The sequence below is a fragment of the Bos indicus genome, chromosome 24 (genome assembly GCF_029378745.1).
Source record: "Bos indicus isolate NIAB-ARS_2022 breed Sahiwal x Tharparkar chromosome 24, NIAB-ARS_B.indTharparkar_mat_pri_1.0, whole genome shotgun sequence".
Lineage (NCBI taxonomy): Eukaryota > Metazoa > Chordata > Mammalia > Artiodactyla > Bovidae > Bos > Bos indicus.
In genome coordinates, this window is record NC_091783.1 from 50,229,540 (window position 1) to 50,256,569 (window position 27,030).

Genomic DNA, 27,030 nt, shown 5'->3' on the forward strand with positions numbered 1-27,030 from the left:
TAGTTATTAAGTGCCTATTATTTGCCAGGCACTGTTCTAAGCAGTTTACATGTCTGAACTCTTACAATCTTCATAACAACCAATATTGCAGCAAACACTATTGTAAGCTCATTATTACTATTATTTTATCCTCAATTTGCAGATGAGGAAATGAAGGCACAGAGCAATATTGGGTAGCACAGGTATCCACTGACAAAATGAAGGGACAAGCTACTGAATAGAGAAAACATTTGCAAATGACATGACTGATAAGGGGTTAATATCCAACATATAAAAACAACCTATACAACTCAATTAAAAAAAATTTTTTAAATGGACAGAGGAACTGAAGACATTTTTCCAAAGAGGACATGCAAATAGCCAACAGGCACATGAAAAGATGATTAGCGTATCATCAGGGAAATGCAAATCAAAACCACAGTGAGAGAACTCCCTGGAGTCCAGTGGTTAGGACATCATGTTTTCACTGCCAAGAGCCTGGTTTCAATCCCTGGTCAGGGACACAGTGTGACCAAGAGGAAAAGGAAAAAAACCACAATGAGATTCCAGTTGCACTTGCTTGTCCAAATGGCTATCATGAAAAAGAACACAAATAACAAAGTTGGCAAGGATGTTATGCAGCCATGGTGGAAGACAGTATGAACGCTTCTCAAAAAACTAAAATAAAACTATCATATGACCCAACAATTACACACCTGTGTACATATCAGAAAAAAACAAACAACAACAAAAAAAATCTAAAAGCTAAAAACACTAATTCAAAAAGACACATGAACCACAATGATAGCAGCATTATTTATAATTGTCAAGATATGAAAGCAACGCAAGTGTCCATTAACAGATGAATGGATAAAGAAGATGTGGTACATACAGACAACAGACTACTCAGCCATAAAAAAGAATAAAATTTTGCCATCTGCAGCAAAATGGATGGACTTGGAGGGTATTATGCTAAGTAAAATAAGTCAGAGAAAGAGAAATACTGTATGTTATCACTTATATGTGGAATCTAGAAAATACAACAAGCTAGTGAATATAACAAAAAAGAAGCAGACTCATGGATACAGAAATCAAACTAGTAGTTACCACTGGAGAGAGGCAAGTGGGAAGGGGCAATACAAGAGGAGGGGATACAAAAATTTTTTTCACAATGAACTTGAAAGCATGATCTGTAAAAGAAAAATCGAAATATTGGATTTCATCAAAATTAAAAATTTTTTCTCTGTGAAAGACCCCATTAAGAGGATTAAAAAAAAAAAAAAAATAAGCTACAGGCCAGGACAAAATATTTCAAAACTATATATCCTACAAAGGGCTCATATCTGGAATATATAAAGAATTCTTACTACTCAACAGCTAATCCAATTAGAAAATGGGCAAAAGACATGAAGATACATTTCACCAAATTGAATATACACATGGCAAATAAGCATATGAAAAGTTGTTCAACATCACAACCCATTAAGGAAATGCCAATTAAGGCCACAGTGAAATATCACTGCACACCTCTGTCCTAATAATGACAGTATCAAAAGCTGGCAAAGATATGAAAAAAACTTGATCTTTTATACATTACTAGTAGAATTATAAAATCATACAGCCATGTTGGAAAATAATTTATTAGTTTCTTACAAAATTAAGCATACATATAAGACCAGCATATGGCAATTATCTGAGAGAAAGGAAAACTTATGTTCACACAAATATATGAACACAAATGTTGATATTAGATTCATTCATAATAGATAAAAACTAGAAACAATCAAAATGTACATAAGTTAATGGTTTACAGAAATTTAAATACATCCACACAATGGAATACCTCTCAGCAATAAAAATGACAAACTATTAATACTGCAGCAATTTAGATGAACTTCAAAGACAATTCATTGACTGAAAAGGCCAATTTTGACAGATCACATACTGTACAAGTTCAAATATACAATATCAGGAAATTATGAAGATGATGGTGAGAGTGGTAGCTGTGACTATAAAGGGAAGCACAGGAAGACCCATGTGGTGATGGAATAGTTCTGTATCTTGATTGTGTGGGGTATTAGATGGATTTACATACATGATAAAATGGCACAGAATTATACACACACATTATGCCAATGTCAATTTCCTTGTATGATATTGTGTTATAACCACTGAAGGAAAAATGGGGTAATAATATATTTCTGTACTATCTTTGCAATTTCTATGAATACATAATTATTTACAAGTAAAAAGTTTTAAAAGTCACTGGTTATCTTGTTGTTATTATTCATTTCCTTTCATTATTGTTACTGAAAGTAATTTTGCTGTTTAGAAGACCTGGAACAATAAAAATGACCCATTCTAGTTATCAAATATTCTAGGTATGCCACTAAATATACTAAAAGAAATTAATGTACTTATCTGCCAGAAGACATGTACAAGAATTTCCACAGCAGCTTTATTCATAAGGATCCAAAACTGGAGATACATGAAATGCCTGTAACCTGGAGAACGAATAAACTGTGGCATATTTATACAATGGGATACTAAAAGGACGAGGAAGGGGAAGCAGAGGAAGAGGAATAATTTCATCTTGCTTTATACATACATTAAAGCTTCAATTATATTTGCAGTAATGGGGCATAATTTAGTATCCCTTGATCAAAATTTAATCCTGGCCTTTCACTCTTATGATGAATTTAAACTGTATTTATATTGCAGTTCTGTTAGAAGTACTGCATTAAAAAACACTGAAAATGGTTTGCTTTCAAGTAAATTATGGTAGTCTCCCTTATCCACCATTTCACTTTCTACAATTTCTGTTACCCATGGTCAGCTGTTGGAGAAGGCAATGGCACCCCACTCCAGTACTCTTGCCTGGAAAATCCCATGGACGGAGGAGCCTGGTAGGCTGCAGTCCATGGGGTCGTGAAGAGTCAGACATGACTGAGCAACTTCCCTTTCACTTTTCACTTTCCTGCATTGGAGAAGGAAATGGCAACCCACTCCAGTGTTCTTGCCTGGAGAATCCCAGGGATGGGGGAGCCTGATGGGCTGGCGTCTATGGGGTCATACAGAGTCGGACATGACTGAAGCGACTTAGCAGCAGCAGCAGCATGGCCAGCTGTATTCTGAAAACATTAAATGGAAAACTCCAGAAATAAAAGTTCAAAAATTTTCAATTGCACATTGTTCTAAAGTGTGATGAAACTTTGCACCACCCAGCTTTATTCCGCTTAGGATCTCCAACAACTGACATCCTCTGCTCCTGACATTCAGTCATCAGCATCGTCACAGATCAACGATCCAGAATCACCCAAAGTAGGTGACCTGTGGTCAGGTCAATAGCCTAACGCTACATCCCAATACAGGGCCTCCCGGGTGGCACTAGTGTGAAGAACCTGCTTAAGAGGGTTAAGGGACCGGAGTTTGACCCCTGGGTCAGGAAGATCCCCTGGAGAAGGGTATGGCAAACACTCCAGTATTCTTGCCTTGAGAATCCCTATGGATAGAGGAGCCTGGCATGCTATGGGCCACAGGGTCACAGAGTTGGACAACTGGAGCAACTTAGCGCACACACACGCATGCACGTCACAATCCATCATTCATCTTACTTACCATATAGACATTTCATTGGGCTTCCCTGGTGGCTCAGATGGTAAAGCGTCTGCCTACAATGCAGGAGACCTGGGTTCAATCCCTGGGTAGGGAAGATCTCCTGGAGAAGGAAATGACAACCCACTCCAGTACTCTTGCCTGGAAAATCCCATGGACGAAGGAGCCTGGTAGGCTACAGTCCATGGGGTCGCAAAGAGTCAGACACGACTGAGCAACTTCACTTTCACTTTTAGACATTTTATTAATCTCACATCATCACAAGAAGAAGGGTGAGTATAGTACAATAAGATATTTTGAGACACAGAGAGAGAGAGGGAGACCACATTCACAAGTTACATTACACTATATTGTTATAACCACTCCATTTTATTATCTGCAATTGTTACTAATCTCTGAAATGTAACTAATCTATAAATTAAACTTTGTCAGGGATGTATAGGAAATGTATAGGAAAAAAACACAATGTATACAGAATTCAGTTTCAGACATTTACTGGGGATCTTGGAATGTATGCCCCATGGATAACATGGGTGACTGTTCCAGGATATAACTATTTCTTCTAAAATTCGAATTAATTCATCTAACTAGCAAGGTATACAACATGAAGTTGTATACTCAGTTGTATAAGATTTCTTTATAAAATCTTTATAATTGTTACCAAATTAATAAACATTTTAAGAATCCAAACCACTTATGAAACTTCATTTTTTCTTACTGTGTAAAAAAGAAAAAAAAAAAAAAACATTTACTATAAAGTGGGAAATATACTAATGGTCCATTGAAATCCACTTCCTAGTTTCCCCTTTGCCCCTTACAGCATTTTCTCCTCCAGTAGCCAGTAGGGAGTATCTAGATCCTAACAAAGACAGGAGGTGAGGCTGTGCTTTACATGGGTTACAGACAACAAGTGTAGATAAGGTGCATCCACAGAAAGGATATGAGAAAGACTTAGAATCCCTAGCTAGGCTGATTGGTGAAGGTATTTCTTTCCTCAAGTCAGTTAGTAAAAGCTGGAAGGGGTAAATACTACTTCACAGGCAAACATAGCCATACAAGACTTCAAAGAATACAAAAATGAAGGAAAATATACACCAACAAAGGAATACAATGCTTTTCTAGTGATCAATCCCAAAGAAATAGAGATGTACAAGTTACCTGCTAAAGAATTCAAAACATCTGTTTTTAGGAAGATCAGTGAGTTAGAATACTGACAGATGACTCAACAAAATCAGGAAAACAACATAGGAACAAAATGAGAAGTTCAATAGAGATAGAAATCATCAAAAAGAACCAAACAAATTCTGGAGCTGAAAAATACAATGCATGAAATAAAAATCCAAAAGATAGCATCAACATCAGACACAAACAAACAAGAGGAGGAAAAAATCTGAGAATTCAAAGACAGAGGGGCCAAATGGATAAAAAACAAGATCCAACAACATGCTGCTTATAACAGACCTGCTTCAGGTTTAAGGCTGCTGCTGCTGCTGCTAAGTCGCTTCAGTCGTGTCCAACTCTGTGCGACCCCATAGACAGCAGCCCATCAGGCTCCCCCGTCCCTGGGATTTTCCAGGCAAGAACACTGGAGTGGGTTGCCATTGCCTTCTCCAATGCAGGAAAGTGAAAAGTGAAAGGGAAGTCGCTCAGTCATGTCCGACTCTTAGCAACCCCATGGACTGCAGCCTACCAGGCTCCTCCGTCCATGGGGTTTGCCAGGCAAGAGTACTGGAGTAGGGTGCCATTGCCTTCTCCAGGTTTAAGGCTACATATCTTTAAAGTCAAGGGATGGAAAAAGATACTCCATGAAAGTAGAAACCAAAAGAGAGCAGAAGTACCTACACTTTGACAAAATAGACCTTAACTCAAAAGATGTTACAAGATGTAACAAAAGACAAAAGATGTAACAAGAGACACAGTCAATTCATCAAGAGGATATAACAATTATAAAGTCATTCCTTCATACCTGTAGCAGATTCACTTGAGGATCTGCCACAGATAACAAAATCCACAGATGCTCAAGTTCTATAGTCAACCTTCCATATCCATGGTTCCACATTTGCAGATTCAACTAATCCCAGATCATATAGTACTACATTTATTGGGAAGAAAACACATTTAAGTGGACCTTCAGAGTCTGTGTTGTTCGAGGAGTTAGCAGTATATGCACTCAATATCAGAGCACTTAAATACGTTAAACAAAGATGAACAGATATCAAGGGAAAAACAGACAGCAGTGCAGTAATAGTAGGAGACTTCAATATTCCATTTTGGCAGTGCACAGGTCATCCAGACAGAAAATCAATAAGGAAACAATAGATTGAAGTATACTTTAGATCAAATGAATCTAACACACATACACAGAACATTCCATCTAATAGCAGAATACATAATCTTCTCACGTACACATGGAGCATTCTCCAGGACAGATCACATGCCACATCACACAAAAGTCTTAAATTTAAAAAGACTGAATAATGTATCTTTTTTTTTTACCACAATGGCATAAAAGTAGCAATCAATAACAGAAAGAAAGCTGGAAAAATTAACAGATGTGTGGAAATTTAAAAAACACACTCCTGAACAACCAATGGGTCAAAGAAGAAATCAAAGGGGAAATAGAGCAATGGTACGGGGAGGGAGGAGGGTTCAGGATGGGGAACACATGTATACCTGTGGCGGATTCATTTTGATATTTGGCAAAACCAATACAATATTGTAAAGTTTAAAAATAAAATAAAATTTTAAAAAAACCCTTAAATGAAAATGGAAATACAAATATCCAAAATTAAGAGATGCAGCAAAAGCCCCCTTAAGAAGAAAGTTTATAACAATAAACACCTATATTAAGAGAAAAGAAAGATCTCAAAAATCCGACTTTACCTCAAGGTACTATCAAGAATAAACTAAGCCCAAAGTAATCAGAAGAAAGGAAATAACAAAGATTAGGACGGAAGTAAATGAAACAGAGACTAGAAAAATGATAAAACATATCAATGAAACTAATAGCTGTTTTTTTGAAGAGGTAAAATTGACAATCTTTAGCTGGACTAGCTAAGAAAGAATGATTCAAATAAATAAAATTAGAAATAAAAGAGGAAACTTAACAACTGATACTGTAAAAATACAAGGGATCATGAGAGACTATTAGGAACAATTATATGCAAACAAATTAGATAATCTAAAAAAATGGATTAATTCCTAGATACATATAACCTACCAAGACTGAATCATGACAAAAGAGAAAATCTGAAAAGACCAATAATGAGTAAGGAGACTGAATCAGTAGTCAAAACTCCCAAAAAAGAAGCCCAGGACCAGATGGTTTCACTGGTGAGTTCTACCAAACATTTAAAGAAGAATTAATACCAACCCTTCTCAAATCCTCCCCAAAAAATGAAGAAGAGAGAACACTTCAATATCCCTAATGAACACAAATGTGAAAATCCTCAATATAATATTAGCATATTAGAAGAATCACATACCATAATCAAGCACAATTTATCCTTGGAATGCAAGAATAGTTAAGTATATGCAAATCAGTAAATGTGCCACATCACATTAACGGAATGAAGGATAAACATTATATGATCATCTAATTAGCTACAAAAGAAATTTGACAAATTTATGATACAAAAAACTCTCAACAAATTAAGTGTAGAAGGAATGTAGCTCAACAGGCTATACATAACTAGCACACAGCTAACATCATGTTCAGAAGTGAAAAATTGAAGGCTTTTTCTTAAAATCAGGCATAAGACAATGGTGCCCACTCTTGCCACTTTTATTCAACATAGTACTGGAAATCCTAGCCAGAGCAGTTAGGCAAGAAAAAGAAATAAATATATCTAAAATGAAAAAGTGGAAGTAAAACTGTCTGTTTGCAGATGACATGATCTTACTTTATATATATAGAAAACCCTAAAGATTCCATCAAAAAGTGTTAGAACTAATCAGTGAATTCATTAAAGCTATAGGAATTGAAATTAATGAACAGAAATCAGTTGCATTTTTATACACTAAAAATGAACCACCTTAAAGAGAAATTAAGAAAATAATCCTATTTCCAATAGGTTAAAAAACAATAAAAATAGGAATAAATTTAAGCAAGGAAGTTAAAGATCTGTATACTGAAAATTATAAGATACTGATGAAAGAAACTGAAGATTCAAATAGATGGAAAGATATCCTTTGTCCTTGGATTGGAATATTAATATTGTTATTAATAAAATGTCCTTAATACCCAAAGTGACACATTCAGTGCAATGCCTATCGAAACTCCAATGGCATTTTCACAGAAAGAGAAAAAATCCTAAAATTTCAATTGAATTACAAAAGATCTCAAATAGCCAAAGCAATCTTGATAAAGAAGAACAAAGCTGGAAGCATCACACATTTGATGTCAAACTATATTACAAAGCTATAAAAATCAAAACAGTAATGATAGTGGCATAAAAACAGATGAATAGAGCAATGCTCAGTTGGTAAAGAATCCGCCTGCAAAGAAGGAGACCCCAGCTAGATTCCTGAGTATGGAAGATCTGCTGGAGAATGTATATGCTACCCACTCCAGTATTCTTGGGCTTCCCTTGTGGCTCAGCTGGTAAAGAATCCACCTGCAATGTGGAAGACCTGGGTTCAATCCCTGGGTTGGGAAGATTCCCTGGAGAAGGGAAAGGCTACCCACTCCAGTATTCTGGCCCTAGAGAATTCCATGGACTGTATAGTCCATGGGGTCGCAAAGAGTGGGACACGAATAAATGACTTTCACTTTCAGAGCAGTGGAACAGAACAGGGGGCCCAGAAAGAATTCCATGTATCATATATATGGTCAACCAATCCTTTATAAAGAGGCCAAGAACACACAATGGGGAAAGGACAGTCTCTTCAATAAACAACCTTGGTAAAACTGGATGACCATAGGCAAAAGAATGAAACTGGATCACCATTTACAAAAATTAACTCAAAATGGATTAAAAACTTAAACATTAAGACCTGAAACTGTAAAATATGTAGAAGAAAACATAAGGGGAAAGCTCCTTGATATTGGTCTTGACAATGATTTTTTGGATAAGATGCTAAAAACAAAGGCAACAAAATAAAAAATAAACAAGTGGGACTATATCCAATTATTAATAAAAAGTTTCTTCACAGCAATGGAAACAACAAAGTAAAAAGGCAACCTACAGAATGGGAAAGAATATTTTCAAATCATGTATCTGTTAAAAGGTTAATATCTAATATACTTAAGAAACTCATATAACTCAATAGCAAAAAACTAATAATCTGACTACACAAATGAACAAAAGCCCTGAGTAGGCATTTTTCCAAGAAGACATACAAATGGCCAAAAAGTATGTGAAAAGATACTCAACATCACAAATCACCATAAAAATGCCAATCAAAGCCACAATGAGATTATCACCTCACACCCGTTAGGACGGCTATTACAAAAAAAGAAAAGAGATGACAAATGTTGGCAAGGATGTAGAAAAAAGGACACCTTTGTACACTGTGGTGGGAATACAAATTGGTAGAACCATTATGAAAAACAATATGGAGATCCTTCGAAAATTGAAACTAGAACTACCATATGGAAACAAACTGTTTACTGAGGTATGAACAGATAAAGAAATTGTGGAATGGGATATTGTGCACTCAGTCATGTCTGACTCTTTGTGGCCCCATGGACTGTAGCCCACCAGGCTCCTCTGCCCACGGAATTTTCCAGGCAAGAATACTGGAGTGGGTTGCCATTTCCTACTCCAGGAATGGAATATTGCTCAGCATAAAAAAGAAAATTCTGCTCTTTGAGACAACATGGATGAACCTGTAGGATATAATACTAAGTGAAATAGGCTGGACAAAGAAAGACAAATACTATATGATCTCACTAAACATGGAATCTAAGGGGAAAAAAGGTTTGACATATAGAAACAGAGAGTAGAATGTCAGTTCTCAGGGGCTAGGGGATAGAAGAAAAGGGAAGATTTGCTCAAAGGATATAAATTTTTAGTAATAAGATGAATGAATAAGTTTTAGGGATCTAGTGTAGAGTATGCTTATTTAACTTATATGCAGAGTACATCATGAGAAACACTGGGCTGGATGAAGCACAGGCTGGAATCAAGACTGCTGGGAGAAATATCAATAACCTCAGATATGCAGATGACACCACCCTTATGGCAGAAAGTGAAGAGGAATTAAAGAGCCTCTTGATGAAAGTGAAAGAGGAGAGTGAAAAACTTGGCTTAAAGCTCAACATTCAGAAAACGAAGATCATGGCATCTGGCATTTGCCATCACTTCATGGCAAATAGATGGGGAAACAGTAGAAACAGTGACAGACTTTATTTTGGGGGGCTCCAAAATCACTGCAGATAGTGATTGTAGCCATGAAATTAAAAGACACTTACTCCTTGGAAGGAAAGTTATGACCAGTCTAGACAGCATATCAAAAAGCAAAGACATTACTTTGCCAACAAAGGTCCATCTAGTCAGGGCTATGGTTTTTCCAGTAGTCATGTATGGATGTGAGAGTTGGACTATAAAGAAAGCTGAGCACCGAAGAATTGATGCTTTTGAACTGTGGTGTTGGAGAAGACTCTTGAGAGTCCCTTGGACTACAAGGAGATCCAACCAGTCCATCCTAAAGGAAATCAGTCCTGAATATTCATTGGAAGGACTGATGCTGAAGCTGAAACTCCAATACTTCGGCCACCTGATGCGAAGAACTGACTCCTTGGAAAAAGATCCTAATGCTGGAAAAGATTGAGGGCAGGAGGAGAAGGGGATGACAGAGGATGAGATGGTTGGATGGTATCGCCAACTCAATGGACATGAGTTTGAGCAAGCTCTCAGTGTTGGTGATGGTCAGGGAGGCCTGGCATGCTGCAGTTCATGGGGTCGCAAAGAGTCAGACACCACTGAGCGACTGAATTGAACTGAACTGAATGTAGAGTATGGGGACTACAGGTAATAATTCTGTATTGTATACTTGAAATACACGGAGAATAAATCTTATGCATTATCACCTCAAAGCAAACAGACAGAACTTCTTAGTGCAAAGATGTATGTATAATTAACAAGACTTAAATGTACAACTGCTATGCCCTGTTAGGGCTACACTTTACTGTAAATCAGTCTTCCTAAATAATCTTTAATATACAAACTTCAGATTTGATGTGTATGTTTTCTGACATCATTACCTGAATTGCTGGTCTAGCTTTTCAGCCACAAAATCCTGTCTCTCTTTTTCTTTCTTCTCTCTTAATAATCTTATTTTATCTCTCATTCTATCTTTTTTCTCCTCAATAGTTTCTTCTTTCAATTGCATTTCAGTAAAATACTCATTTTCCTCGGATGCTAAAAGTTCACGTAACCTAGGTTCACAAAACAAAATGACAACAACAAGCAAAGGAATTAAAACCGTCATGCTACATGTACCATATCACTAATTGCTTTTTATTTTGTTAAATTCAATTTCAGAAGTATATATTCAGTTGTAAATTTTGTAAGAAGGAAAGATCATTACAGTATTCCATAAAATGAGTTGTCACCTAAAGCAATAGAGACTAATCTACGCCACGTTTTATTTGATCACGTACAGATGAGATATGTGATCTATATTTCAACAAAAAAAGCAAAATGAGCAAGATTTTAATTATAATAACAAAATATGATACAATATGTTCTTTTGATTTCTATCAATAGGTTATCACAAGTGAAAATAAGCTATTGGTTTGGTAGGAATAAGACTAGCTCAGCCATGATCCTTACTATAAAAATTCACTTGATTTTTGATTGGTCAATCTCAGGCTCTGGTTTCAGAATGTCTCAGAGTCTGGATTAGCCAGTTTTTAAGCCTTACTTATTTCGTCTTTCTTCAGTGTTGATGATAAACCCTTGCATGGCATCCTTGACTCTTGCTTTCACAAGACTGTCCACAAACTTGCGGTCATTGTGCTGGTCCCACTCAGTTTTCAAGCGATCCCGCTCGATTGACTTAATGGAAGCCAAAATAGCATGATGTTTCTGATGGCTGTGTTGGATTCTTTGCAGATGATGCTCAGCTCCTTGGCCTTTGGGAGGCTTGGCTCTCTGGAACAAAAAAAAAAATCAAGTATCACTTATGATAGACCCAAAATCAACTGCATATTTTCAGTTAATCCACAATACCTGTATTAAACAAAATTTGGTATATAAAACTAATATATCCTGCTATAACTGTAAACAACTTAAGTGTCTAAGATGTAACTTGTTTGAATTATTTGAAACCTGTACCTAAGATGTCATCAAATCAGTCTCAAATATTTCTCAAATGCCATTTGAATAAAAGTTCATGGAATTATAAAGTTAAAATTTTGAATGGGACTCCAGAGATTATCTAATCAAATCAGACTTAATTTATTTGCCCAAAGTGCTCTGAGTAGTGAGGGCAGAACTGAGTAGAACAAAAATTAAAGGTCTTCTAATTCCTGACCTTAATCTTGCCACCTACTATCCCACCTTGCTTTTCAGGGCTCTGACAACATAGTTACCACCATCAAAATCTTTCAATTAAAGTAAACTACTCACTAAGTATATAGGATATACATAACAAGTTGTGACAGTGAAATATCCTTTACTAAGAAGGAAGTAAGGAAGACAGAAAGGGAGGAAGGGAAAGAAGGAAAAGAAGGAAAAGAAAAAAAAACAAAAACTAATGGTAGAATTTGACTCCTATTTCTACTGTCCCAGAAGTTTAATGCAAGAGCTGTACTCCTGACATTCTGGGATTAACTTGAATTTCTGTGAATATGTTCATTTTATACAAACTTTCATCAAAAAAGTTGGAAATGCATACACCATTGTGAATAAATATTGACACATTTACTAAAATCATATGGACTATATCTTTTCTATTTCTGCATTGCTAGCATGAAGCATGGCTACCAGTATCAAGTTCTCAATACGAATGAAGAGGAAAGATGAATGAATGAATGAATGAAACTGTTCATGGGTGGGCTCGATGTGACTCTTGCCCCTCCTGGGGCCACCATGAAATCCATGGTTTTGAGCTTTGTGTTTTCAGCCAGGTTTAGCAAATCACCCTTAGGTGAGCAGTCAGACTCTGGTGTGCTGATGCACTGTAACAAAGATTTTAACTCGCGGCACAGAGTCAATCTCATCATTTACACTGAGAGCATCATTGTCTGGATTACCAGAATACTGGCACTGAAACTTGGTAAAGCAGTCTCCTAAGGAAATGAAATCAACATTTGAAGACAGCCTCATGAAAAGATTCAAGGTCTGGGGTATACACATGGGTGCCTAGAATAGTTGAACAAGATAATACAAAGCTGAGGTAGGTTGGAGACAGAAGGTGATGTTGAAGGTTACATCATGGGAAGTAGCTAATTCATACTGAAATTATTTAGAGCCTAGATTTAGTTAACAAACTACTGTTCTCTAATATGTATGGCATCCTATGAACGCAGACTCAGTGATAACAAAGCAGAGTTGGGTCAAGGCTGCACCCTGAGCAGGACACACTCAGGCTCCTAGTAGACAGATGGGCTGAGAACAGGAACCAAGCACCAAGGTCATCAGGAGTCAACTGTCTTAAGTTATCAGGGCAAGAATCAGGCTCTGAGGTACATTTTGACTAAAGAGGAAATAGCAGTGGAGGGCAGCGAGAAACAGACTGAGCAGTAGCAGGGAATTAGGAAGCCCTTTAAGGCTGTGGCATCCTGGGTAGGAAGACCTTTGTGGTCAGGGAGGACCCTGTCTTTGGATGAATAAAGTAAGATCTGGAGTTCCCGAACAAGATGGTGCCAATCCATGCAGTCTCAGCATTATGTACTCAAAACCTATACTATTTAAAAGAAAAATAATATAAACCAGATCTGCAATTTAACATTTTGATGTAGCTGTATTAAAGAAAAAAAGAGAGAAACAGGGGGAATTAATTTTAATATATTTTTATTTAACCAATATATAGAAAATATTATCTCAATATGTGACTCTAGACATATTACAAGTGCTCAAATTTGTGGCTAGTGGCCACCATACTGAACATTGCAACTCTTAAACCATGCTAAAATCAGAATGAAGGGTTTAATAACTACCCTGTACTTTCAAGGTCATTGAAAGCTTTTGTTACTGTAACATCTCAAATTAGTTTCTACTATTACAGTTTAATGTCTTAAAGAATAACATCTTACAAGCTAAGGTTTGATTCTGGCCTCTACTGATAACTGTGTGATCTTGAGTAAGTTACTTAACCTCTTTGAGTCTCAGTTTTCTCACCTGTCAAAAAGAGCAAAACAAATGGCTTCCTAAAAAAAATTTATTTCAAGAAGTAAATAACTGGGTCCCTAGGAGGCACTCACCAAACAGCTGCTCCTTTTGCTGCTTCATTACTTCAGACATTACATCTTTCACCACCTTCTCTTGAAGAAATTGTTTAGCATTCAAGTCTCATCTCTGGTGGTTTTAACTCTTCTCCCATTGCAACTCTACAACCTCTAACATCCACACTTCTTATCACACTCTGGTATCTGAGATACACCAGCTCTGACTTTTCCCTTTCCTCTTTATTCTTCTATAAACGTTAAATATTCAATAGGCCTGCTTCTCTGGTTTGGTGGTGATTTGGTGGAATGAAAATCCTTATTGGTTTCCAACACAAGGAATGTCACCTGACCAGTACCCCAGCTGAGCTCAGGGTTCAGATACAGAACCCAAAGTACATCCACTTCTGTCCGTCATAAACCTCAAACCCTACAGACTGTAGAAGACTCCAGTCTCCTGATTTCCAAACCCAGATCCTACAGTCCCTGGACCTAAAGAAGAGGGAGCAGGTCTATAAACTGACTGACAACTGCTATGTGCACTACAGAGCATAATAAAACTATATCGTTCATCATCTCTGACCTTTCTTCCACAGTGTCCCGACACGGACAATACAGTACACCGCGATCAACTGTGCTGGCACACTGTGTTAATCTTTAACGATTTTGTGCATGAGCAAGTTGTTTCTGCAATTAGATGATAAGCAGTTTGAAGGCAAGGACCAAACTTTTAGAGAAAGCGAAATCTCCCAGGGTCAATGTATTCACCCCTGTATCTTCCACAGAGCTGCGCACACAGCAGGGACTCATGTGATGCCTCTATCGTTGCTTAACTACACATGGAGGTTTTCTGGCCTGTGGAAACTAGTGTGTAGAAGCAAAGGAATGCAGGTGCGTGGACCACCTGTCCGAGGTTCTGAGCAGCGCTCATCAAATTCTGCAGCACAGCGTTCCCCTGGTCGCCTACCACCACTGCTGCCGTAAAGGCAACCAACCTCCTATTCCCAAGCCTGCAGGTATGCTTCTGTTATGGTTGAGTCAGCAAAGGAAGGGCCCTAAAACCACTCAAAACCCCCAAAGGCCAGCACTCTTCAACAGACGGTTTTCCTAAACGTACAGAACTAATCCCGACCATACAGCTGAATCACTGCCAGCCCAGATCCCAGATTTCCCTGCCACCTGACCCAGCGCCCTTTCCTTGACACACACTCTGCATTTTAAGGGGACGACCTCTTTTAAAAGTCTTGCAAGATCTTCAACCTTCAAGATCGCCAGTGGTGATTCTCCAAATACAGAAACTAAATACAGCTGAAGGGGGAAGAAGGGTAGGGAGGGGCGGAGTAAGAGAGCTAGGCAAGAGACCTTTTTCTTCCTTCGTTCAAAATTCAAACTACTGCGTCAGGCACCTGCTTCCCTTGAGAGAACCCCTGCTGGGGGCCAAGGCTGGGTTGGGTCCTGAGATGGGGAAGATACAGAAAACGGTAGGATCCCACACACATATCCCGTGCTTACCACGATCACGACTTTGGGAGTGGGCCCCTTAACCTCTCTCTGTACGATGCCAAACCGCTGGCTGTACATTTTGGAGCTTCCTCGGGTTGGGGGCGGTGTCCGCTGCGGTTCCCCAACCACAGCTACCGGCGGGACGAGCTTGTGAGATGCACTGGTCTGGTTGCCAGTGGTGCGCCTCGCGGGGCTAGGGACAGGTGAATGGGGCGGAAGTTGGTCCCGTTACCATGGTGACCACAGACGCGGGCACTCGCTACTTCCTCTTGGAGTGGAAGAGCTGAGTCTGCGCAGTCCTCACCCTGCCCTTGGCCATGCCTCCCTCCGACCTCGGTCCCTTTCTAGGATTCATCAAATAGCAGAAAAAAGCCTCCTTAACCCGCAATGAAGTCGAAGATCTAATTACATTCCAACTGACTTTGCTATTTATATCCTGTAATGTTTAAAAGCATGAGAAAAGTTAGCGGACACTTTGTAGGATGGTCAAATTGTGAGGCCATCTTTAAGTTAACCTTTAGGGCAAATCATCACAGGACCACCTTATTCGCGTAGTTCTTTACGGGAACTTATAAGGTATTTTCACACATAAACCCTTTCAGTTTCACAAATACCTGACTGATGGAACAGCGGGTATTATCCTCAACAAGCTGAGAGCGCCTAACTGGCATTCTAGATCCCAGGCAGAAGAAACACACACACACACACACACACACACACACGTGAGGAGACCTTTTAAGGGGCCCTCAGCACTGGCATTCTAGATCCCAGGCAGAAGAAACACACACACACACACACACACACACACACGTGAGGAGACCTTTTAAGGGGCCCTCAGCACAGGTGGAGACTACAGCTGAACTTCCGCTCAAGAGCAAAGTAGTGAGTGAGTGAAAGTCGAAATCCTGTCCGACTCTTTGCGACCCCATGAACTATAGAGTTCATGGAATTCTCCAGGCCAGAATACTAAAGTGGGTAGCCTTTCCCTTCTCCAGGGGATTTTCCTAACCCACGGATCGAACCCAGGTTTTCCGCATTGCACGTGGAATCTTTACCAGCTGAGCTACAAAAAGTAGTAGGTAATACCTAAAAGTCAAATGACACTTTGGTACTCTTCCTGAAATGGGAACGAACATGGAACTTTAACAGGAAAAAATCAGCACCTAGTAGGTCACTGACGTGTAATAAAAGCACAACTAGTACTGCGTATCCCAATTTAAGACCGCAATTTACTATAAATCAGCATTCCCTAATCATTTGTAATCCGCCCACTTCGGATTTTGCATGCGGCATGTTTCTAGGTTTGGACTCCATTTCCTGAATTGTTCGTTCAGCCTTTCAGCCACAAAATAACGTCTCTTCTCTTTTGAAATTTCTTTTAATAATTCTCTCTCATTTTGTCTTTTATCTCCTATAATGCTTCTTCTTTCAATTGCAGTTCGGTAAAATACTCATTTTCATTTACTGCTAAGAGTTTACGTAGCCTGAAACAAAAGAAAGAAAAGAAATTAGACGATCGTTTCCGCTCCCTGGACGGGGTCCTGAAGGCTGGTTGCTGGATCTTCGATTCCCACGGGTGCCTGGCCCGCTGGCTGGTCTGCTCTGGTGACACCACACCCTCAGAAGGGCGGTGACGCCCTCGGCCTAGGGGCGGGGTTTGGTAAAAGCCAGATTCTCGGGCCCCCGTTGGGAACCTCCGAGGTCCACAGCCTGGAGGGTCCCGTCAACGTGAATTTTCAGCGACATGGGAAGCGGACTCTCGGCGACACCCGGCGGCCGTAGAATGTCCCGGCGTCGGTCCTGAGCTCTTCGCGCTGCGCCCTCACCCCGGGCGTGTCCCGTAATTTAATCCCGATTCGGTTTCGCCCGCGGAGCCACTGTGAAGAGGGGAGTCGGCTTCCCTCTGCGCTGATTCTGGACCGCCTCGGCCCAAGGGAGGCCACGCCCCAGGGACAGGGAGTTGAGGGGCAGCGTCTGTCCAGCCCTGGCCGGAGGACCAGGGTCCGGGGGCCAGCGCCCCCTGGTGAGCGTATTCGGAGGGTGGCGGGACCGGCCCTGGCATGACAGCCAAGTCTCAACCTCCAGGGGGGTCTAGGAGAATTGATTCACCCAAGATCCTTGAACAGAACTTGACTTTGATCTTGCCACCCGCTTTCTATACCAGTTTCTCAGAGGCAGTCTATCAACACTTAAGCACCATTAAGATACTCCCCCCCAAAACACTAAATATATATAAATCAGTAAACGGGACAATAAAAATCATTTAAAAATAATTTTAAAATAGAACAGCATAAACTATATTATTTCCAATGCCTATTGTACCCCAACAAGGTCACGCAAGGGCTGTCCTCCCAACAGTTTCCTGAATTCTGTATTTTCACCATTAAATTCCACGATAAAGTTGGAAATTCATTCACCATTTGTAAATACATATTGATGTATTTAATAACTGCATGAACTATATCTTTTTCATTCCTGAATCTCAGTATTAAGTACAGTGCCTACCATGGGTCAGGTTCTCGATACCTGAATGAATGACACAAAAATAGCCGAGACCAGCAAGTTTTTTTCTGGATGGGCTTGACAGAATTTCTGTACTTGCTGGGGTCACCATGAAATGGTCTTCAGCTTTGCATTTTCAGCAACGCAGCTTTACCAAGTTATCCTCAGGTGAGTTGTGAGACCCTTAGGAACTGATTCATGGCGGGGTGGCTTTGTAACGTGTCACCGTGACTAGGCTACGTTTCCCAGTATCCCCTTCCTGGCATGCTTCCAGTTAGGACAGGCCACGAGAGATTCTGCGTGGTAACTGGAGGGCAGATTCGCGGCAGCAGCACGCTCAGAAGGCTGGTGCAGGAGCACCAGGCACTGTTGCAGTTCACACGTCACTCATCTGCTGGCTCACCTCGTTGGTATGGGCAACAGTCAGGTCTGCGGCCAGGCCTGCAGCTGCTCCACCTTCCCCAGGATCTTCCTTCAGCTTTTCTAATTCTTGGACCAGATGCATATTTAACTCTGTGATGAAGGGCACCAGCTTCTGCAGGACAGCCACGTCACCGAAGTTGGAGGTGGTGAGAGGCTGACATGGCTTCCAGGCCATCCTTGTGGTTTCCAGCTCGTGCTCATGGGCGCCAGTGTGTCCTCCATCTCCCACTTTTTACATCCATCTTCCCTTCCCGATTGCCTGCCCTGCAGACTTCAAGCTCCAGCATTAGATGCAAAGACAACAGCCTTATACAGACTGTTCAACCAGCTCCCACAATTGCATAAGATCAAATCACCTACAATAAATCCCTTAAGATAATATACATATTTATATATACATTACACACATATATAAAATCTTTATATTAGTAGTGCTGCTTTTCTGATTGTATCTTGACACACACAGTAACCAGACTTATCTCATGAGTCAGAATGCTATTCTCAAATTTCATTTAGGGCACCACTGTCAAAATACCACCAGAATATGAGAATTGGGTGGTTGGATCCTGGGAGGGAGCAAAACAGTATGAGAAAATTATCCAGTCTTGACTCTGGCTGAAATAAGTAGGGTAAGGCAAAGGAAGGAGCAGAGAAGGATGGCAGAGGGCTATACAATGAGTTAAAGTAGAGAAATGCTTAATCTACCTCTGAATATCTAAAGCTGCAAGGCTGGGACTACAGTAAGCAAGAGAGGCACATAGGCTACAAAATTTAGGAGGCCGGCACTCAGTCCCAGCCCAGTAAAGCTAAGTAATGAATCACACATGTCATTTTTTGGCACTTTATGAAAAACTGGAAAGTGAGGCAGGGCTGAGCCAAGACTGGCCCTTAGGTGGGACTTGAAGCAGGAGCTCAGACTTCTAGAAGACAGGGGCTGAGAGTAGAAACCAAGTACAAAGGTCATCAAGGGACAGGGGAGGCAAGTTTTGAGGAAACATGAGCCAGGCCAGGAGCTTTCATTCTGAAGACTGCTTTGGCTGAGGGTAGGGAGTGATGGTAAGTATCAGCCGTGGGGAAAGACGCCCTTTTCGGTTTGAGGAATCCTATGTGGCACCCAAGGCCTGGGAATAACCCAGTCTCAGGAGGCATGCGTGCTTTGACAAGGTGGCACAATCCACCCTGTCTTGGTGTTTCCTATGCCACCCTAGGGGCAGCAGCTTTGTACGGGGTTTATTATGCTTAGAAGAATCCAGCTTTGTAAGGTCACTGGAAACTTGTTAATATGACACTATTACACACTACTGGATATAGGTTACAGTTAACAGTTTAGTGGCTTAACTTAAAAACAAGGCTTTTACAACCTGGGCTTGATCTTGATCCTAGGCTCTACTGATACTAGCTGTTCGACACTGGACAGGTTATTTAGTTTCTCTGAATCTCATTTTCCCTTCTGCAAAAATGGGCACAATCAAGCCGTTCTAAAAAGATGTTTTTGAGGATTAAACCAGGTCCATGGGAGGAACTCAACGAATAGCAGTTCCTTTCCTCATTTATTCACATTACATTCCCAATACATTCCGAACTGCTGTCTCCCTGAGGAAATGTTTAGAGACACTACCAGGTCTCATCCAAATCCATTTAGAATTATTTATGATGATGGCTTGTTTAGGCCGAAGGTGGCTTTAATCACGTCGGCTCTCCCATCCCAGCTCCCCCATCTTTAATATCCACACTTCTTATGACACTCAGGCTCCTGGGGTTTGCAATGGTTGGAGGAGATGCACAAACTTTCTACTCTTTGTCTTCCTTTTCTGCTTATTTCCTCTATAAGCTCAGAGTACTGAACAGGCCTGCTCCTCTGGTTTGGTGGTAGGTTTTCCCAGTTCCTGACTCCCACACAAGCCCTGGCAATCCATCTATGGTCCAGCCTCTGAGCAGATCAGTGTTGTCTCTGATAAAGTCGGTCTGTAAATATCACCTTGAGTCCTACAGTCTGTAGAAGCCTCCAGTCTACTGCTTTCTACCTCCAGGTTTTTTAAGGTCCTTGGACCTAGAGAAGAGGGAGCAGGTCTGTATGTTGAATCAGGTTCCCTATGTGCAAAATGAAGCATCACAAAACCATTTCCTACTCTTTCATTTCCCCTTAATTATCCCTTCCCTCTCTTCTACAATCTTCCATTGCAGACAACATAGCACATCATTACTTTTCTGTTAATATGTAATGATTTCATGCATAGGGGAAACAGCTTCACCACTTGGATTATAAGCTCCCTGAAGGCAGGAATCCTATGTCTCCCGAAAGATAAGCCTCCCAAGGTCACTGATTCACCAGTGTGCCCAGCAGGGCCTCAATCAGTACCTCAGTACTCGCCCAAGTACAGGTGGAGCAGTTTCTGGCCTGCAGACACTAGTCTGCAGGACAAAGGAATCCAGGGGTTCAGGTCAACAGTTTACGCTGCCTGTCTGGCTCTGGTCAGGGCTCTCAGCAGTCCTGCAGGAGGCAGCGTTCCCCTGACCTCCTCCCACCAGCCCAGTCCTACAGTCCTCCCACCTCCCTATCCTTCCTTCCACTGCCACACCTGTAGGACAGTTCTGTGCAGCAGCTGAAACAGTTAATGACCTCAACAGGCTCCAGAAAATCTCAAGAAACACAGCCTGATTCCTTCCACTGAGGATACTTCAGTTGTGTGTGGGCCCCAATCACAAAGCCATCTCAGGACCAGATCTCCTGACCACCCCCCACTGACCAGCCCATCCATTCATCTCTTGGAAACTCCACAGGCCTTCAAGACCCCAAATGATGATTCTCTGAATAAAAACTTCTAAGTCTGACCCCTGTGGATTTTCTTAAGAATACGGGGGAAAAGCTTTCCTTATCTTCCCTTTTCTTTCCAATCTTATCACAGGGCACCATCACCTCTCCCACCATCACCTCCTGTAACCCTCCTCAAGGAGGGCCCTGGCCCAGACCTCAGGAGAAATTTCTAAGGTCCTGCACACACTCCATCACTGATGGTGACCAGAGCAGTCGTACTGGGCCTTTACCTCCCACTACACCATGCCAAAACGCTGGCTGCTCTCACGACTCAGGGCCCACATCTGGCCAGAACCCCTCCCTCCGCCATCCCGACCCCTCACAGTGCGGGGCACACCTTGGCAACCAGACTGCTGTGTCCCGGAGGCGGGTTCCACCCAGGCTGAAAATCTCCGTGATCTGGGGAAGAATTAACATCAGGGTCAATATGACTGGTGGGCCTAGAGCAGGGTCAGGACAGAGTGGGGCGTCCCCCAGCACTGACCACGGGCGTGCCAGCCCCTCCTGCCTCCTCCTCTGGGGGCAAGTCAGAGGTGGAGTCAGCCTTGTTGTCGTCCTTGTCCTCCTCAGGGTCAGGTGGCTCTTGCTTCACTGCTGGCAGGCCTGGGTCTACTGCCTGGGAGAGGCGGGAAATTGGCAGCTGTCAGAAGGGCAGGGCTGGCCTGAGGAAAGTGTCCCTACCAGCCAACCTGTCCCTGTGCTGACACTCCGTCACACCTGAGCACAGAAAAACCATCACTGTCTACAGATCTTTCCCATTCCTCACAGATTTCCATCTTTCTGTTAAGTGGGCGGCAAAGCAGGCCAAACTAGTTGTCTGGGGAGGGTGAGGCATCTGTCAGACAGGCGGGATAATTCTGTGAGAGGCTGTCATCAGCACACCTATTACTGTGTTCAAAGAACCACCATCATGGCTCCCCATCACTCTGCTCACAGACCACCCATCACTGACCCCCACCTTGCTGGGGCAGCCAGGCAGCAATACAGGAGAAGTCAGGATGGCTGTGCCAGGTGTCCAGTCTTCCTGGGCATCCGCCTTCTCTTGCTTCACCTGGGGTAAGGCCACAACCCAACTCAGGCCAGGGCACTGGGCCTCCTGTGTGGAGGAGGATGGCAGCAGACTTGGTCCCAGCTTCCCTGCACGAGGCTGGGTGGGGTTAGGAAGGGCAGGATAAGGCGGGACCCTCACCTGCAACCGAGTTTCTGTGGAAGCCGGGGCTGGGCCAGGCACCTGCACGGGACTGCTTGCACCCTCCCGTAAGAACACAAGGTCAGTGCCAGGTGGGGGCAGCACAAAGCCACTGCCTGCTTCCTCCTTCACTGGAGTCTGGGCTCGGTCTGGTTGAGCTGCGGGTGTGGCCAAGGGAGGCTTCAGGGTCTGACCCAGATGGGGCCTTCGAGTAGAGCCAGGCCTCTTTCGACGAGGGTGAGCTGGGGGCGGCGATGCCCCATCTTCGGACCCTGCCCAGACACTTGGCAGCAGCCGCTTCTGTGAGGAGAGGTGGCACGTTATGGCCACCAGGTACACTACCACCCTGCTCTGATTGATGCGCCCAACCCCGTCAGTTCCAGCACGGAATCTCCTTATGGACGAGCCGCTCATCACACAGGCTGTGAGTCTCCTATCAGCAATGACAGTACCTCCTAGTTTCATTTATCCCAGCATAACGTCTGCTAATTGGTGGCAAAACCCACCGCCCCCCCAACCACTCTGAGGCTGCAGGACCCACTAGAGGTCTGCCCGCCCCTCCCAGGTATCAGGTGGCAGGGGGCATGAGGGGGAGACTGGCACTATTCCTCCCACCCACCAGACCCTTCCTGCTACACCCACCATAGCAAACTGCAGGCACTGGCGCCAGCGACACTTCTGGCGCTTCTGGTTGCTGCCCCCAAACTTGGGCTTGTCACAGCAGAAGTCGCAGTGGCCACAGTCCATCCGCCGCAGGCAGGCTGCACAGGTCCCACACTTGCGGTTCTGCCGACGGTTTGTGTAAGGCTGCTGGGAACAGGAGGTGCGGGGCTGTCACTAGGATAGTGACAACGCTGCTCCTGTTGCTCGTCCACCAGCCCCACTGGAGGGAACTGGCTCCCACTAGTCACACCTCCCGTCTGCGAGTCCAGCGCCAGGCGGTATCACTGTCCTGGAAGGTCCTTGATACCATGAGCACGGTGGCTGCTTCAATACAGTATCCATCATTCTATCTGCTGGTCCCCCACTAGCTACCAAGATAACGTCTCTGACCCCCGCCTCCAGCAGAATTTTGCAGACGCCCATTAGCTCCCATCGCTGCGCCCACTCATCCTATGCGGACTTCGGGCACTGTGCCAGCTTTTCCTCTGTGAGCCCCATCAGAGCGTTGGTTCATCTGACACCAGGCCCTGTCACTGCACCTGGGGGTCCCATATTAGTTCCTACCCACTGTCTGCTCAGCCCATACTAGTATCCATCACTGTACTTGACTACTCCCCTATTAGGCCCATTGCAGCATCTGCTTCTTTGGGTTAACCAAGCGCCCTGGGAGAGTCTATTCAGGTAGGGTGAGGCCACTCACTAGCTCGTCCTCGTCTACACAGTAATAGATGAATTCAGCAGGTGGCGAGGGGGCCAGGGCTCTGGGGTGCTGCAGAGGCAAATGGGGTGGGGTCAGGGCAGGTAGCTGGTGAGGTTACGGTTGTGCCGTCCCCCTGCCCACCAGGGCCTCACCAGCTCCGGAGACTCTGGAGGCTGCGGTGGGGGAGGTGGAGGCGGTGACTGGGCTCGGGGTGGACGCCGCCGGGGCACCACCTTGGAGTCGCAGCCTCCTCTGCGGCGGCCGTGTTTACCCTGAGAGAAAGGCAGAAGGCAAGTTTAGGCTTGGCGGCACCAGGCAGACACAGACCACCGCCCTCCCCTCAGGTGTGCAGAAAGCATGCCAGGGGGACAGGCAGGCAAAGTATGGGCTGGGGCACTCACAGCAGGGGGAGCCACAGCCAGGGGAGGGCGTCGTTGACATCGCTGATGGTGGCGACGGAGGCGGTGAGCAAGGTGCTGGCAGACAAGGGCAGGTAGGTGAAGCCAGAGCGGTGAGTGTGAGGTGGGGGAGAAAAGAAGACATGAGGTGGGCAAGGCCAGGTGGAAAGACGGAAGCAGCAGCAGCTTCAACCACAGTGTAAGCGCTGCCCCAGCCCCCCACTGCACAGCCCCCACTGGCCGCTCCACTCTGACTTACCCGGAGGCAGCGCCGCTGGACGCACTTCCACTGGCGCCGGAGACCGGGGCGCGGAGGGCGAAGGCAGACTCGACAGCGGCCACAGTCCTCTCGGGTCTGACAGCCCCGGCACACTCCACACCCTCGGCTCTGTGGGGGCCGGAGGTGTGAAGCGTGGGGCCAGGGCTGAGGGCCAGGAGCACGGGTGAGCCTTGGGCCCACCCCAGCTGCCTGACTCACCCTTTCCACAATGCGGAGGCACCGTCTTCGCTCACACTTGCAGAACAGCCCCGAGGCCACATCATGGGGCAACTGCAGGAGGCAGGTGGAGCAGGCCCCACAGTCTTCCTTTACCTGGCAGGCCGTGCACTCCCCGCAGCCCACACGCTGCCAGGAATGGGTGGGGCAAGGTCACGGGTCCAAGCGGAGTGGCTCCAGGAGCACTGCCCCTCACGTGTCTGCTGACCCCACATTGGCCCCTATCACCACGTCTGCTGGTCCCCCGTCTGCCTCATCACTGTCTGGTAACTAGTGATTAGCCACCATCACTGAGGCCATAAACAACGTCTACTCTCCCCTGTGACCCTTATCACAGTGTCTACTGATTAACTTCCATTACTGTCGACTGCCTGCAGCCAGCTCCCTACAAAATGACCCTGACATCCAGTGGATCCATCACTGTTCCTTCAGACTCTGACCAGCCCCCATCACATCCTGCTCCCACCACACACTTGTGAGGAGGAAGTAGGCTGTGCTTACCTTAAACATCCTCTGCTCCCGATTGAAAGCGATCCTCTGTGCTGCAGGGAGGGAGACAGAAATGTTAAAGGAGCATCAGGTATCTGACCTCACGACTCCCTCTGCTCTGTCATCTACCACTAAGCCCCCAGCCAGATATCTGTATGCCAGCCTGACACCGAGGCTGCTCCAGCTCTACCTCCCAGTGCCCCAGGGGCCACTCACCTCGGCAGTCCTTGCACAAAGTCTTGAGCCGCTGCCTTCGGGTACCATCTCCTGAAAAGCTGATTCCACAGTTCTCACAGCACCTAGGATGGGAAACATGGGTGTGGGGCCCTGAGTGTACCCCCAACCAGAACCCTCACGGACTTGACTCTAGCTCAACACTCACCCAGGGGCAGGAAGCGAAGCTGGGACTGTGTCAGTGTCAGCCTTGGTGTCATCCCTTGGTGCCTCCTTCCTGACCTCACTCTTCTGAGGTCCAACCTGACACTTCCGAGCCTTGGCTGGCTTCGAAGGCTTCTTCCGCTTCCTGCTGGTGATGGCCAAGGATTGGGCCTGGAGACAAGAGCAAGGGCAGAAGACCAGTGGGCGAGTGTCAGGAGGCTCAGCGCCCGTGCCCAAGTATTCTACACCGTACAGTACCTTGGGGGATGGATAGCAGAGGACGCCTTGTTTGAAGTCGAAGAGGGTGAGATCACATGCAGGGCCCAGGTATCGGGTCAGCTCAACTTTGCTTCGGATCCTGTCTCCTGTGGGGCTGGGGATGGACCAGGACAGGTTGGTACCTAGCTGGAGCCACTGCCACTCCACCCACACAACCCTCCCATAGGGCTGGTGAACAGGCCTGGAGAGCTGGTGGGATACAGGAAGCAGCCTGGGATCAACCTATGAACCCCAACCAAGAAACTACCCCAAATAACTCCAAACAGCAGGAATATAAAAGGTGTATAAATGCCAGCGTGTAGACAAAGATTAATAAATAATATAAATGCAAATGGATATGCACAGATTTATAATGTGTGCTACTACTGGCATTCCATATAAGTGAAAGGAAATACAAATAGCAACACAAATTAATTAAATAACATACATGTATTAGCATTTCATACTATGTACACAAACAAAATCCATACAAGAAAAAAACGTGTTTTAAATATAGCAGGCTCTTGAACAACACATGTATAAACTGCATAGGTCCACTTACACATGAATTTTTTTCAATAAATATATTGAAAAATTTTTTGGAGATTTGTGACTACTTAATTCAATGAATTATATAGCCTAGAGATATTGAAAAAATTAAGAAAAAGGTGTGTCATGAATGCATAAAATATATGTAGATACTAATCTATTTTATCATTTACCACCATAAGATATATACATGAAATCTATCATAAAAAGTTAAAATTTACCAAAACATGTGCACAAATACTTAAGATCGTATGTGGCACCATTTGCAGTCAAGAGAAACGTAAACAAAAGTAAAGATGCAGTATTACATCATAACTGCACAAAATTAACTGTAGCATGTATCATACTACTATAATCATCTCACAGCCACCTCCTGTTGCTGCTGCAGTGAACTCAGGTGTTGCAAGTATTTACTTTCAATGCCATGGAAGGCGAATCATCTCTGTGAGCAGTTTGTTTCTCCATAAAATTGAGCATCACAGTAGAAAGTGACCCCTTGCAGTGGTTTTTCTCATGTCATTTTCATTGTATTTAGTGCACTACTGTAAGCTTTTAATAACACCTTGGGACCCATAACAAAGTGTCACTGGTGATACTGCAAGTGCTCCCAAGAAGCAGAGAAAAGTCATAACATTACAGGAAAAAGCTGAATAGCTTGACATGTACCGTAGATTGAGGTCTGCAGCTGTGGTTACCAACAATTCAAGATTAATGAATCCAATATAAAGTGAAAGTGGAAG

The 27,030-nt window shown here is 43.5% G+C and overlaps 1 protein-coding gene and 1 non-coding gene across 51 annotated transcripts in view; one reads left to right on the top strand and one right to left on the bottom strand.

The window, feature by feature from the left end:
- The window catches only part of MBD1 (methyl-CpG binding domain protein 1), a 60,892-nt gene that overhangs the window by 27,052 nt on the left and 6,810 nt on the right, over nucleotides 1–27,030 (bottom strand). For 3 of the 50 annotated variants that reach the window (XM_070779036.1, XM_070779035.1, XM_019986718.2), the window contains exons 3-19: nucleotides 25,742–25,856; nucleotides 25,488–25,654; nucleotides 25,322–25,404; nucleotides 25,118–25,158; nucleotides 24,599–24,745; nucleotides 24,380–24,508; nucleotides 24,124–24,198; nucleotides 23,875–23,994; nucleotides 23,723–23,791; nucleotides 23,002–23,169; nucleotides 22,360–22,659; nucleotides 22,129–22,266; nucleotides 21,655–21,786; nucleotides 21,508–21,569; nucleotides 15,440–15,623; nucleotides 11,464–11,693; nucleotides 10,802–10,975 (exon numbers count right to left, since the gene is read on the bottom strand). In XM_070779036.1, coding sequence (XP_070635137.1) covers nucleotides 10,802–10,975; nucleotides 11,464–11,693; nucleotides 15,440–15,623; nucleotides 21,508–21,569; nucleotides 21,655–21,786; nucleotides 22,129–22,266; nucleotides 22,360–22,659; nucleotides 23,002–23,169; nucleotides 23,723–23,791; nucleotides 23,875–23,994; nucleotides 24,124–24,198; nucleotides 24,380–24,508; nucleotides 24,599–24,745; nucleotides 25,118–25,158; nucleotides 25,322–25,404; nucleotides 25,488–25,654; nucleotides 25,742–25,856 — 2,334 coding nt within the window. Of the gene's footprint in view, nucleotides 1–10,801; nucleotides 10,976–11,463; nucleotides 11,694–15,439; nucleotides 15,624–16,639; nucleotides 16,915–17,689; nucleotides 20,406–21,507; nucleotides 21,570–21,654; nucleotides 21,787–22,128; nucleotides 22,267–22,359; nucleotides 22,660–23,001; nucleotides 23,170–23,722; nucleotides 23,792–23,874; nucleotides 23,995–24,123; nucleotides 24,199–24,379; nucleotides 24,509–24,598; nucleotides 24,746–25,117; nucleotides 25,159–25,321; nucleotides 25,405–25,487; nucleotides 25,655–25,741; nucleotides 25,857–27,030 lie in introns of those variants that run through there. The other 47 variants (XM_070779038.1, XM_070779037.1, XM_070779044.1 and 44 more) reach the window with 47 other exon arrangements.
- On the top strand, nucleotides 3,620–3,691 carry TRNAC-ACA (transfer RNA cysteine (anticodon ACA)). The gene has a single exon. It is a non-coding gene; the product is annotated as a tRNA-Cys (tRNA).